This window comes from Vicugna pacos, chromosome 3 (genome assembly GCF_048564905.1).
Source record: "Vicugna pacos chromosome 3, VicPac4, whole genome shotgun sequence".
NCBI lineage: Eukaryota > Metazoa > Chordata > Mammalia > Artiodactyla > Camelidae > Vicugna > Vicugna pacos.
The window spans coordinates 94,104,436-94,119,750 of NC_132989.1; the positions used below are offsets into that span (position 1 = coordinate 94,104,436).

The window sequence follows — 15,315 nt, forward strand, 5'->3', positions numbered from 1 at the left end:
CATTGATTAAAAATTTAAAATCTAGTGTAAATAAGGAAGTTGACGAATAGCCCGCAGGCCAACTATGGGAAAGATTATGAAGATCACTCTCATCTAAAACCTCCTCCTGCCTGAGCCAGAGACCAAGCCTCCTCTCTGATACAGCCACGGAGAGCACGCCTTCAAGGTGCTCACCTTGGGGGGCCCTCTATTTTATGGGAGGTAGAAGCTGGAGGAGGAACAAAAATTTGCTTGGTTCTAAACCCATGACCCAAGAGAGCACAAAAAATACACTGAATGTCCGCCTGAAATATGACCAAAAGTAGCAAATAAGCAGTCAGTGCCCCATACGCTGATCTAGTGTCATTTCTTAGGTTAATCTCTTATTAGACAGTTAAATATTTCTTTAATAGTTTTTTTAGACTATTTCCTAGCAATGCCTTTGACATCATTATCATCACTGAATAAGAACAACTGAAAAGAAAAAAAAGAAGAAGAAGAACTGATGTATAAGCACCTACCAAGACAGAGAGAGAGCTGGAGCCCAATCTCCCAGTGATGGGACTCAGACAAGAACTTCACAACAAGATGAGTGAAATCTGAGGATAACTACTGGCAATACCTGCATTTCTACAATTTCCTAGCCTCGGCCTGTCAAAGGCCTGCTTCTTGGATATAAAAAGAAACTTTTGGCTCACACGGAGACCTGTCACAGGTGTTTCTGTATACAAGAGGTATCTGGGCAAAAGGAATTCAACATTAAACATTAAACAGAACTGTCTGGGAAAGACAGGTAACTGAAGACCCTCAAAACCTTTCACACTAACTGCATTTTCTGATTCAGAGCCCAGGAAAGCTCTTTCTAACCACTTATCCTCAGACTCTCAACTGAAATGGGATAGACTCTGAAATACATACAAATGAATGTGGGGATTTATTTTGCAGCCAAACATTAAATGCCACAATAAGCCTTGAAAGCTTCCTCTCGGGAATAACAGCAAACAGCAGCCGAAGCTACGGCTGCCCATTTCCTCAGGCGGCAGGGCTCTGGGCAGGCTGAGTCTCGACTTCCATCGCTGAAGGTGGATCACAGCCATGACAGAGACATAGGGTTTTGTAGGAAGAGCCTTGGACTGGATGTCAGGAGACATCGGTTCTAATTTTAATTGTCCCTAACGAGTCATTTTACCTTGACAAAGCAACTTCAGCAATGGAGTCCTAGTTTCTTTCTTTGTAAAAGGGAAATAATGGTACAGGGTTGAGGGGGAAGGAAACAATTATATGTCTACTATGTACAAACACTCTAAGAAGACTGTAAACAACAACTCTGCAATGAGGGTCACTTTAGCTTGATATTATAGACAAGGTAATGGAGGTCCTGAGATAAAATAACTTGCCCAAGTTTACATATTCTGGAAGAGATAAAAGAAGCAGAATTCCTAGCATAGGTGCTGGAACCAGGAGCTGGTTTTCCCTATTCTACCATATTCCATTTGGAACACCGAGATATCCAAGAGTTCTAAATTTGAAGCTAGCTTACCAGGACATTGTAAAGGTATATTTATTAAGATAAAGAGATTTCTAAAATATTCAGCAGTTTGTTAGAATGGTATATACTTTTAAAATATTTATACATAGGAATTTGGGGCCAGAGCTCCTCAAATGTTAAGAGAAAGTTCTGAATCTTAAGATGCATTTTTGATGGAAAAGAATTATAATTATTAAACACAGGTACATAACACCCACATATACCTTACACTGGTATAGGTTTTTGACGTCCACAAAGCTCTTTCTCATATGTGATTTCACTTGATCCTCATACTGACGAACTACAATGCTAGAAGAAGTTATCACTCATATTTTGGGGATGGTAATAGTTCAAGCGGTAGAGCTAAGCATGCATGAGGTCCTGGGTTCAATCCCTTTTGCTAAGAATAAATAAATAAATAAATAAACCTAATTACCTACCCCCCACCCCAAATAAAGGTAATGGGAAAATAGGAAATTAAAAATTTAAAAAGAAGAAGTTATCACTCATATTTTTCAGATAAGGATCTTGTAGTCAATGTTTTTGGGGCACGGGTCACCCACCTCCCCTTGTCCTACTTCTGATCTCAGCAGCCGTGCGGATGTGGAGAGTTTCATGTGAGGCCAACTTGCCTCACGAGGTCAGCATCAAACCGCAAGCACATGCTGTGCTCATATCACTCCTTTTATCCCTAGACCTGCTACCTTAATCCACAGGCCAGCAGAGCCCAGACGGCTGGAAAGTTATACCCCAAGGGGAAATCTTCAGTCAATAAAAAGAGGACAGAAGCCAGTGAGTAAATGGCTCTTGTCTTTGTTTTTTTTAATGCGTAACATGATTTTTTAAAAAAAATTTAAGTATAGTCGGTTTACACTATTGCATTAATTTCAAGTGTACAGCATAATGTTTCAGTTATACATATATATATTCCTTTTCATTATAGGTTATTGCAAGATACTGAATATAGCTCCCTGTGCTGCACAGTCTCAAGAGGAATTCTGTATGCCCCAGAGAGATCTCAGGGGAATCCAGCCGTTAGTGGAGCCTCACGGCCTGCAGAAGTGACTTCAGTAACACACAGTCACATGTCCTCCATCCCCCTCCCAACTTTCTCATTCCTGCCTCCAAATAAAATAAGCTACTTGCACCCAAGTCCTTGTAAAATGCTTTCTTTTGGGTGATCCCAAACTATGAGAGATCCTGAGTCTTCAGGAGGGGAAGTGATTTGCACTGTGCTCCCTGCTGGCAGTAGAAGAGGCAGCACTCTTCCAGTTCTGGTTCTAAGTCCAATGAATCTCTTTCATCTTCTCTTTCAGTTATACAGGCAGGTTAAGAAACTGCAGTTTCTACCTTTTACCAATACACCAGACTTATGTTGGAAAAATACATATTTTGGCACAGAATTAATAGTAAATGACAACCATCATCTTAGCTGGGGGTTACACGGATGATCTGCTGGGCTACTATAAAAAACGTTGCATTTTTCAAAATTTTAAAGTATTACATTTTGCTTTGCTGGTGTTAGACAAGTGAATTAAAAATGTTAAGTTTCACTCCAAGTTTTACAGATGAGAAAGCTGAGGTTTTAGGACTTTCCATTGGTTCACATTTAACTACTTTTGGAACTGGGCTTTGAATCTTTCCTACTCTAGCACATTCTGGGCTTTGCCACCAAATCTTGTTCAACGGCAGGACTGTAGATTATCCTCAGTGAAGGGCACTGGTCTGGAGCTTTGCAGTGGGCATCTTTTATTTATTAATTTTTAAAAATTTCCCAGCATCTGTTCCTCCTTTTTCCAATTAATCGCACCACAACCTTCCTTTAAGAAACCAAACCCTCCTGAACTCTCAATTCATGTACTTCAGGTCTGAATCACCCACCAGTCCTTAGTTCTAGAGCTCAGAATATGACAAGTGCCTGGCCAGTTAGTGTCCTCTTCTCCTTGGCCAGAGATTGGCTCAGAGAATGAAGAGGGATTTAAGCCTGGCCAATTAGAATGAATATTGAGACTCTTAAGTCCGCTGAGAAAGTGCCACTCTTTTCCAGGGGGGAGCTAAGCTAGTAGACAGCGAGCCTGCCATGCTTGGTGGCCACCTTGCCACCATATAAGAGCCTTGAAAATGGCTTGAAAATGAAGCCAATGGAGGGGGACACATAGGACAGAGATGAATGGAGACAGACTGCTGATGTGACACAGAGATGGTCCTCCTTGAATTTAGATTTGCCACCAGACTTGACAGTCACAGGGGCCGATATTACTGCCTCATCTTCTTTCAAGCCTCTGCCACCTGCAACTCAGTAAGTCCTGCCTGAAACAAGCTCCGTGCTCAAGCGGTAAAAGAGAGTCGGTGCAGTACTTCTCTGAAGAAACAAATACCCGTTTCCTACTACCAGAGAATAGGCTAGGAAGTCAAGAAACAAGCAGAGCTAATCAGATCTTGGCAGAACCCTTCATCCCAGCTTCAGACAGCCTCAGGAATGAGGTGCTGAGTTATTCTTTTTATGAATCCATGAAGCAGCTGGCCTCAGACAGACCCATCACATTTAATGCAGAGAACACTGTTCATCGGCTCGGTGCTTCAATTCAAATTCAGCTCTAACTAGAGTTCAGAGGAAGGGCCTTAGATTGGGAATTACTTTTGCTCGTTGTTTGGTTGGTTGGGGTTTTTTTTTTTGTTGTTGTTGTTGTCATTTTCGCTTAAATTTAGATCGCAGCTTTGAGAATCCGTGTTTTTACATCTGTCAGTTCTTAAAAGAACTTCTAATCACTCTTCTACCCTCTGATAATCTGAATAGGAGAACTGGAGAGGCAGAGAAGAGTCGAAAAAACCAAACCAGGAAACCTGCCCCATGGCAATACATATGCAAAGCAAACAATGAATTGTACTTGTTGTTGTAAGCCACCCCCCTCCCCTGGAGAAAAGTCACCATCAAATATACACTTCAAATATAATGTTTCAAAGCCACGGAGGCAAGTTTCAAGACTGCAATGCAGGCAGGCTTGTCAGCAGTGGTACTTCAGGAGTTTCCAAAGCCGAGGACAGTCTGATGTGGAGATGGAGAAAAGGTGTGAACAAATGGGTCTACCAGACGACCCACCACCGAAGAGGGTATAGGAGCTGGCTAAGGGTTGGAGTGTAAATCTAGGCCCCAAGCCTTGGCACCTCTTGAATACAAATGCAGTGGAGTCTCCCATCACGCTCGTAATACCTGCCGTCAATGCACATTTGGCTTCTGAATGTGACACACAAACTCACCTGATGAATTCCACAGAATAGAACTGAATAGGGGAGCTTCCGTCGCCCTCCCCAGGCTTCCAAGATAGGGCCACTTCCGAATCAGAAACCACAGTGACGTGCGGCTGCTGGGGTGCAGCTGGAGGCAGGCAGGAATCTAGGCAGGACAGACAGCAAACAAATAGAGTTGGCTGTAATCTTTGCTACTGGAGAGCTTATATAATACACACACACACACACATATATATATATATACACACATACATAAAATAAACGGCCTCAAAATCCCAACCAAGTAAACACAAAAAATCATCGCAACTGGATTCATGTAAGGTTTGAGTCCATAAGCGCTGGTCTTCCCTTCCCCAGGACTCTGGGGTGGAAATCCTACTAAATTATGTCCAGACTGTTGACCCTGGGACACACAGTGCTGCGTACCCTTTAAAACCTTCCATCACACTCCTGCCTCCTAACAACCTGTCATCTCTGTCTGCGTGTTGAAATTGGTACGGACCAACAAGGAAATTAAATGCTTAGTGTTACTGCCACCTCCTTTTAATTTTTGTGTTTGTGTGTCTTTTCCCCCAGATCATGAGAATACAGACCAGTGGTAGGACATTTGGGAGCTGCCCTCCTGTGTGAAGATGCAGGATGATCCTACCACCCGAGGTAACCGCTCTTACTGTTTTCATATTCAGACTTACTCACATCTCCCAGCCTTTCTTTACACTGTTACTTTGACCAGAAACATTTTTCCTGTTTTCGTTTCCTAGCAAAAATCCTATGCAGGTTCCAAAGTCTGAGCCAAAGACATGGTTCTTTCTGAACTCCCCCCACCCCCACCCACCGAGCCTCGGGGTGGAGGAAGTGCTCCCTTTAACTGTCCAGAGCCAGCTGGGCAGACCTTGGAGCTACCTGCTTACCATTTGCTTCTCCCTCCTCAGTGAGCTCTGGTGAGCAATGATGTTTTCAAGTCCCCCAGTGCCCGGCACGGTATCACCTCAGTGAGCCTTTGCTGGATTCCCTTGGCCTGTGAGATCTTTTCTCCCATTCCCCTTCCTCTTAATTCCCACTTACTTAATCAGATCTCCACTCGTCCTCACCTCAGGGAATCCTTACCGCCTACATTGATTCTCCTTTGCACGTTCTTACAGCGCTCTGAAAGCACTATCCCTATCTGTGGCTACACATTGATTAGATAATGCCTTGACCCACCCCACTAAGTTCTAAGAGGGCTAGGGTTTTTTGTTTACCTCTGAATTCCCAAAACCTGGCACTGTGCCTGGCACGGAGTAGGTCCCCACTGATATACACTGAATGACGGAATGAATGAACAGCACCCATCACTTTACTACTATTAATGAATCCAAGCAGTTTTACCTTGGAGTAAAGTGGTAACATGCCGAGGGGAGCTAAGCCGCCCTTTGCCAGTCTGGCTGTAAGCTGCTACGCTCACTCGGTACTCAGTGGCTGGTTTCAAATCTCCGACCACTTCCTCCTGCCGATGACCAAACAGGAAATGTGTCAATGATCAGAAGCTCTTTTGAGGACAAAAGACACTAGAAACTAGATAATTTCCATGAGGGCTGCATCTCGAGGCCCCTGTGAAATTGCTTGGGAGAGAGGCTGTTTTGCTTTCCCTGGGACTGGCCAAGATTTTTAATTTGCAGAGGAAAACACCATGACATATTTCCCAAGACCAGAGAACTACCATTTATTGAAATCTATACACCGTCCTAGAAGTGGAACTCATTCACCCTGTCAGATGTTGCTTTTAACATCTGAGTTCTTCGCTCAAGAGTACTAGGCTGCTGGAATTCAGGTAACAATCTTTTCCAGGGTTGAAATCCCACAGTCCTTTCTTCCCATTTGCACATCACAGATGCTCAGGGACTAGCCACAACAGAAAACTGAGGTCTTGATGTATACCCGTAAAGCAGGGACTCAAACTTTGGTTCCCAAATTTTAAACTGCATCAAATCAACAGGAAGTCTTCTTAAAACAAATTGCTGAGCCTGCACCCAACATTTCTGATTCAGTAAATCTGAGAAGGGGCCCAAGAACTTGCATTCCTTAAAAGTTCCCAAGTGATGCTGGTGGTCCACGGACCCCACACTGAGAACCACTAGGACTGATGATGGATGTGTCTGTGAACTTCACCCTGTGAACTTAGCACAAATGGCCACAGCCAAAAAGCCCCAGCTGAAGAGGACTTGTTCCTCCATGGTTTTTGACAAAAGTGACATGTATTTCAGGCTACAGTGATAAATAGTAAGTGGCAGCCTGGGTCCCACTGATCTCAGCACTTCATGGTGGAAAGAACACTGGCTTTGGAATTAATCAGTCCTGGGTGTGAATCTTGACTCTGCCACTTATTGCTAGCTATGGCCTTGATAATAAATTCCCTGATGCTCAGTTTCTTCCTCTGTAAAATAGGGATGATATATAACTATCTCGCCCAGTTACAATATTTGGGATAGTGTATGGAAAGTAGCTGGTACCAGGGATGTCCTCAAGAAACAGAGTTGTAATGATTATTGTCTTGGGTACTTGAAAACCCTCCTCTTCTCTGCTCACCTAGGTTCCACCACTGCTTTGAGGCCCAAATCTTCCCCTCGACACCTGACCACACAGACTTGCTATCACCCTACCAAGTGCTGTGCCATTTAATGAGCACTTACATGTGTCACAAATTATTACTCTTTCTCCTATAGGACTGCAAACCACTGGAGAGCAGGGATCCTGTCCTGTATTTCTTCGCAACATGATTAAACGTTCATTGCTGCTAAGGAAAACTAATCAACTGATCAACAAAACTTTTTTAAAGGATTCAACAAATAATCGAATACTTAACCACAGTAGTTCTTAACCCCAAAAGCACATTAGAACCACTGGAGGAGCTAAAAGATACCAATGCTTAGACTCCACTCCAGACCACTTATATCAGAATCTCTGGTGGGCAGGGCCTAGGTGCTAGTTTGTTTAAAGCTCTCCAGGAGATTCTAACATGGGCAGCCAGGTTTGTGAACCACTGGTCTAGGGCTTGGCTCACCTCCTGGCCTCTGAATTCCATCTGTACCCCCTCCCCGCTTCCTCCTGTATCTCCCACCTCTCCCCTATCCACCTGATCCTTCTGTAACTACTTCCTGTACTCAAGTCACTCTCATCCTAAAAACAATCAATTACCCCACCACCACCACACGTGCACCCCTCCCTCCTCTCCACAGAAGCAACCTTCTTGAAGAAGTTGTCTCCACTTCCTCACCTCCTATTCACTCTTCAGCTTGCTCCCATCTGACCTCGCCTCACCACAAACAATTGAGATGTTCTTAAAGTCACCACCACAACTCTGCAGTCAACTCAATGGCAATGTCTCTATGTTTACTTGACTTTTTGCAGCTTTCAACACTGTTGCCACCCTTGCTCCTTAAACGACTTGGTCCCCTTGGACACCATGACTGCCCCTCCTTGGTCTTCTGCTACTTCTCTTGTTGCTCCTTCACAATATCCACCACTCACTCCCCGTTCCCTGCTGGCCCCTTAGGTGTGGACCCTCCCAGAAGCACCCCCTCACCATCTTCTCCTCTCACTCTGTAGCCACGCTTAGGTCAGCTCCTCTACCACTCCTTGGCTTTGTGCACCTTAGTATGACACCTCCCACTGTCTCCAGCTGTAGCCTGCCTCTGCAGCTCCAGACGTGTGGTTGTGACTGCTTCTTGAACTTCTCTACTCAACAACTACACTGCAACTCAAGTTCTGCATAACCCAAGCACAACTAATCATTCCTCCTCCGACTACCAAAAACAAACCCAAAAAAACTCACCTTTTGTGTTCTCTCTCATTACCCAGACCAGAAATTCTCAACACTTGCCTCTCTCTGTTCACTCCTCCTCCCTAACTACCACTCAATCAATTACCAACACTCTTCCTTATCACTTGACTCTGTTGATGGCATTTTTCCCTCACAGCTATTTAAGTCCAAGTCCTTGTAATGATGACAATGTCTCTGGCTCTCCCTGCCACCAAAGCTTCCTACACATCCAATTTGGACTCTACACTGCTAGAGTGATCTTCCCAAACTCCAAATCTGATTGTGTCACTTCCCATTTATAGCAGGGTCTTTAGCATCTTTCCGTCCCTCTGTTTATCTTACCAGCATCATCTTGTACTACCTCCCTTCCTGATATTCTACATTCTGGTCATACTTAAGAACTTGGCAGGGCTCAAATTTATGCCATTCAGTTCCTTGCCTCTGGGCCTTTGAACCTGCTGCTCTCTCTACATGAAACGCCCTTCTCCCCACTCTTGCCTGGCTCACCCTGCTCATCCTTCATGACTCAGTTCTGCTGAGACATTACCTCATTTCTCTGACCCCCAGCCTCCAGTCTGGTTAGGCGTCCCTCCTCTGTGCTTCCCTGGTGTCCTTGGCGTACCTCAATCGACGCAACACTCACCTTATATTGTAACTGTCTGTTTATTGATCACCTTCTCCCCACCCACTTGAGGGCAGGAAGCAAGTTCTCATTCCTCTGGCATCCCAAAGTTTAGCACAGCATGATCAGACATGTAGCAAATGCTCAAGCAATGCTTTTTGATGAATGAATAAATGAACTAGTGAGTGAATGAAAGAAAGAAATCAAACCAAGATGCCCAATATAAATAGATCACCTCATCAAGAACTAGCTTCTCTGACTGACCCCTCCAACATGATTAACAGCATCTGTATCTCTGCCCAGACCCCAGAGTTAGTCATCTCAGAGATAAGGCTGACTTCCTCTTGCTCACTCTCCCAAGGCACCTCCACCTGCCTTTCAGACCTGTTCCCTTCTTCCACTTCCCTTGAATCCTTACCTGGGCCATTTCTACAGCCTCCAAGAGGGTGTCTGTCTCTAGTCTTCCCTTTCTTCTCCCTCCCCCAACTCTATCCTATGTGTAACTGCATTAGGGGTCTTTGCTGAACATATGGACCTGCTTTCACAGCACCCTGTCCTCCCCCAACCCCGACCCTGGCCAACCCCTGCTCTAATTCTCTGCATCTGTGCATCCTAATTCCACCATCTGTCTCCTGGTTTCATGTCAAGTTGGTGGTTAAGAGGCTGGAGGTAGCTGTTGTATACAAGCCTCCTGGTCTCACTCCTCTCCCAGCTGCCACTTCCAGGCTTTTCCCCTAGAAGCAGAGATACGCTTTCAAAGCAACTCATTGCTCTCGCAGGCTTTTGCTGTAGGATCCTTTCTCCTGTGAAATCATCATGCTGTATGAAGCACGGGGGTGCTGACGTGGTTTCATAGCTTATTGTAGATATTAGCTATGAGCTGATACCATATACAGCTAACATTAGTAACCATTTATTGAGTGTTTTCTCTGTTCCAGGAACACATACAGCCTGGTTCAATTCTTCCTTCAGCCCGATGAGGTAGGTATCACTCTTGTTTTCATTTACAGAGCAAAAAACAGAATCTCTGAAAAGTGAATGATTTGCTCAAAGCTGTATATTTATTAAGTGGCAAAGTGGGGATCTGAATCTTGCTTTGCTTGATTCTAGAGACCAAGACACATAAGAAAAATGTGAAATAATATTTAAATCAACAAAAAAAAACTTTTAAACACTGAAGGCTAGATTGGTATTTTATCTCTAAACCTGGAAGTCTATGTATCAGAAATTTAAAAAGGGATCTATGAAAAACAAGGGAAATTTCCCTTGTAAAAGGTTTCCTTTTTCCCCCTCGATGGAGGCTCTGGGGATTGAACGCAGGACCTCGTACATGCTAAGCATGTGCTCTACCACTGAGCTATATCCACCTCCCTGTAGAAGTTCTTAATGTGGGTTAAAAAACACCTAAACTTTTTGGTAAATATGGAAGATTGGTGCTACCTTTAACCCAAGTATATTTTGAGAGGGGGAGGTTCACCTTCCCAGAAGCTAACTATTTCCAGTCTTTCCTGGTGTCTTTTCCTGAGCTGATAGGCTGGTAGGTTAGCATAAGGGAGTGAGTGTCAAGGGCACTGAGTGATCAGAGTCATAAAAAAAAAGGGGGTGGATTCAATGATTTAACTGTCACTTCTTCCTCTGTCATCACTCCTCCCAAACGGAATCCCTCAGAATAGTGTGACTCATGATAACCCTTGAATTCTTTAGTAAAATGCTGCAAAATTCTATAAATCTTTCTATTTCAGTCCTTAAAAGTTCTATGGTCCCTGGTTTAGCCTTGCATCAAACTAGATAAGATGCTAACTATCCCCTTTTCAGTGTAGAAAAACAGTGTTTTGTTGCCTTGCGGAGGTTTAAAAACAAGTCAAAATACTTATCTCTCTCAGACCTCTTTCTGCACAAAGATGGTGAGAAACAAAGTGAGAGAAATTGCTTTCTTGATGAAGAGGCCAGAGTGAACTCAACAGTCTCCTCTGGCCCCTCCCATACTTTTTTTTTGGTCAGGGGAGCAAAGTTGGGTGCATTGCAGCAAAATAACCCTGCTTTGTGTTTGTCAAGCCCTTTCCGAAATACGAAGTCCCTTCCAAAAGTTGCCTCATCTTTTAACACCTCCAGTGGCTATCATGTGATCAGAGAATTTATATCTACAGAAGAGAAAAGCAAGGCTAGTTAGTCAGTTCATTGATATCAAGAAGAAAGCTGGTCTAGTTTCCCTTATAAAATGCACCACTTAACATGCTTCCAGTCACCTGATTCCCAGACAGCACAACCAATTCTCCGGCTAGCACTTTGTTTTTCCGATGTCCACTCCTACTGTGCCAGACCCATCCCCCAACTCACCGTTGGTAATAGTAATGACTCGTCATCCCCTAGTATCCATTCTCTCCTTTCTTGCAATAGAGCTCCTGTATATTTCATTTGGACCATGGCCACTCAAAGACTACATTTCCCAGCCTCCCTTGCATGTGACTAAATTATGTCCAATAGGATGTGAGCAAAAATGCAGAGGGCAATTTCTGAATTATCCTTTAATAGTAAGGTGTGTGTGTGTTCCCTTTCTTCTTTTCCTCATCTATGGCTAGAATGTGGATGTGGCAGTAAGATATTCTGGACCATGAGGAGGCAGGCCAGGAGGATTGGCAAAGCAATGAGATGGAAGAATCCTGGCACAGGGAAGCCACTAGAAGAGCCCTAAACTGGTTATATCCAGGCGGTTACACGAGGGAAATGTGAATTGTTAGGATCACAGTTATTTTGGGTTTGGGGACTGCTAGACATTCATCTTAAATAATACTTGACCCAACGCACAGAAACAACCTGGATAGCTGTACAAGAGGAGCCTCTGGAAAGACGGGGATATTCCTAACTAAACATCTGTTCACTTTGCAATGATGAAACCGTGTTGAATGGTTCTGAACTTAAATCTCTGACTCTGAATGAGGCCTCACCTTTACTCCCTTCCATGCTACACTTCTCTCCTGCTGCTGGAAACCCAGCCCCACTGTTTCCAAGAATGAAGCTGGGTATTATCTGGTTCACCAGTCCTGACATGTAGCCCCTAGGCTGGGAGGGCCTCCAGGGTGCTCAGCTGAAAGGAGGCATGAAGAGGGAGAGCACTGGACAAGAAGCCAGGAGACCCAGGTTCTGGGGCCAAACAGCTGTGCGGTTTGAAGGGGGGCACTTAACTTCTCTGAGCCAAACTTTCAACAGGGAAATTCTACAATTCTTCTAAAACAACCGTCACTGGCAGCTGGTCACCTTAAGTTCAGCTTCACAGTTGGCTCTACCAGTCACAGCTGGGCTGCGGTTGCCCCAGAAGAAGTTAAGAGGAGTGGAGGGAGGAGTTGGAGGGATTTCCATTCCCTGAGAGGTCACAGAAAGTTAGAGAGTACTTTCCAGGGTTTTACAGGAAAGGCAGCATTGGCTCTGGGCCTGGACAAAAGTCTTCCTTGTACAAATCTACCCTGGGTATTACAGGAGAGTCCATATCCCTGAAGCTTGTTCACCAAAATGCCCACACATATTTCCATAGGCCCAGAGGGAACAAAGAAAGCCCCATTTGGGAACCATGATGAATCAGCCCCTTCAAGGAGTCAAAGAGAGGTTCACAGGGGTTCAGTGACCTTGCCCACAGTTATCCTTGCTCTAGTGACAGAGCTGGGTCTCGATGCAAGTTTTGTAATCCCTGGCTGTTTCTCTCCCTAACCTTGGATAAGATCCAAACAGAATCACTATTCTGGGTCAGCCAAGCCACTGGACTCCAAAATTGGGTGGTGGAACATTTTCCTGGGTGAGCAAGATAATCTACTGAGATGTCAGATGAAAACATAAGATCTTTTTATTTCTATTTTATATCCTCCTTCAAAAACTCTGTGGGATTTCATAATGTACATAATATATTGGTAGAGTGGCATATGTACAAATACATAAATATACATATATTGTTACATGTTCAAATATTTTTTAACTGATGGCATGAATGATCAAAAAGTGTGGAGACCACCAATTTAAACATCCATTTCTATCTCTAACTCTAAAAAAATGACCAAGTTGTCCTGATTTGTTTTACTATTTATTTTTTCAGGATGAAACCTGCAGGTTGTTCTTCTAAGAAAAGGGTAAGAATCAAATGTTAACCAAATCAGAAGCCCTTATACAGGCAGATTATCAAAGAATGCGTCAGAATTCCACATAATCCACCAGGTTATTCTGGTCATTTCTTCGTTTGAATCAGACTAACCATTTGTCAACCCAATCTTCTGTTTGGTATACAGTCCAGAAAGTCAGTCAGTTTTAGGTAGCTGGTCCTGTCTCACTGAGAAGGCCTGGAATTGTCAGAGGAAATGAGAGAAGAGGGTGAAGGGGGTGGGGGAGCTCCCCACAGTGATGCCCACTAGTTTACATATTTTCTCTCCTTTCCAGCCTTTTTCACTTGGTCTTGGAACAGAGCTTAAATTGCTCCAACTTTTTAAAATGTCACTTTTAACCTTACTCTGCCATGTGAGGTAAATGCAGCATCTTTCTAAATGATTAACAGTTCACCTGGTATGCACCGCCATCCTGCTCACAACAAAAACCAAGCATTCCCTGTGGGCCTTAATCAGCATGAGGGAGATACAGCAAAAAGCAACACTGTGGTGAAAAGAGACCCTCTGAATCCTGGTTTGGGGCAAGGGTTGAACTTTTCTAAAGCATACTTACAAAAACCATCTGATGATCCACTCGTTCCTGGAGAGGAGAAAAAAAACAAAACAATGTGAAAAGGAAAGGTAAGAAAAACTTGCAGGACGAAAACGAACCCGTAGAATAGCTACCCTCCCGCTACGTACAGCCAAACACGCATCTTGACGACGGGAATTCTCCTGACGGCTCACTCAGTTCTTCTCTGTGCCAGGCTTGGTTTTTCTTTTTAATTAAAGTATATTCAATTTACAATATTGTGTCAATTTCTGATGTACAGCATAATGTTTCAGTCTTACATGCACATACATGTATTCCTTATCATATTCTTTTTTACTACAGGTTATTACAAAATATTGATTATAGTTCCCTGTGCTATATGGTAGAAACTTGTTGCCCGAGGACTGTAGAACCAAGACCTCATTTAATGCCCACAACATCCTTATGCTGTAGAATGATGCGATAGAGCACAGAGGTTCCCGGACTTTCTCTGATCGTGGCTCCGTTAGTATCTCAGTCTTTTTACAGCACCTCTAACTCCCTCACCTCACACACAGCTCCATTTATTCAAGAGTTATCCCCAAATGACTTGGTAGTAGCAGTTTACACAGATGTTGCTGTTTCCGGTGAAAAGTTCAATATTGCACGAGGCCCCTGTGGGCTTGCTGCAGAGCCCTGGGGCACCACAGCACACAGACTGGGAAGCACAGATATACCCCTCATATAGATCTTATTCGAATCCCTGTTTTGTCGATGAGAATACTAAGACCCAGATACAGGAATCTGAATGCAAGTCATCTGAAGCCAGAGCCCACTCCACTAGACTAGACCGCCCCCCTCCCCTCTTCCTGACTCACTGCCTCATGTCCAGTCATCATTTCCTCGCTCCATTCTGTGTGTTCTGCACCTCCCCGTCCCCTCTCCCAAACACACAAGCACGTGTACATGTGTGTTCATTCCCTTAGTTCAAATTATTTGAGCACCCCTCCCTCTCCTGTCTTTCCAGAAACTGCCCATTTCAGTTCTCAGCTCCAGATTTTACCTCTTGACCACTTATCCCTACGCTAATCTCTCCCTCTTCAAAACCTCAGTCTGCCTATTAAGTGGCATGTAAGTGACATCTGGTCTCAGGTTGCTCTCTAATTGCTTTATCAGTGTGAATGTAGTTTTCCCAGTAAGACCAAAAGCTGCCCAAGAACAGCACCTGTGTGTTTTTTGGTGCTGGGCAAACAGTAGCAATTATGAAAGTTTGATGAAATCAGCCAGGTAATTACATGCTATAATTTGATAGCATATTCTAGAATACCCAGGTGTGATTAAAGGAGAGGATATATTTAGCATAAAGGCAGGCAGTGGTCACCAGGAATAACAGCTAACCTTTATATGGTCCCTTTACATTTTACCAAAGGCTTTTACGTGCACAATTTTATTTGATACTCACTCAAGTGTAATTACTATACC

At 43.8% G+C, this 15,315-nt stretch overlaps 1 protein-coding gene across 1 annotated transcript in view; it reads right to left on the bottom strand.

Moving 5' to 3' along the window:
* EGFLAM (EGF like, fibronectin type III and laminin G domains) overlaps positions 1 to 15,315 on the bottom strand; it is a 161,598-nt gene that overhangs the window by 86,832 nt on the left and 59,451 nt on the right. Inside the window, exons 4-6 of the mRNA XM_006207672.4 lie at positions 13,876 to 13,902; positions 6,125 to 6,242; positions 4,766 to 4,901 (exon numbers count right to left, since the gene is read on the bottom strand). Of these exons, the coding sequence (XP_006207734.2) occupies positions 4,766 to 4,901; positions 6,125 to 6,242; positions 13,876 to 13,902 (281 nt within the window). The remainder of the gene's footprint in view (positions 1 to 4,765; positions 4,902 to 6,124; positions 6,243 to 13,875; positions 13,903 to 15,315) is intronic.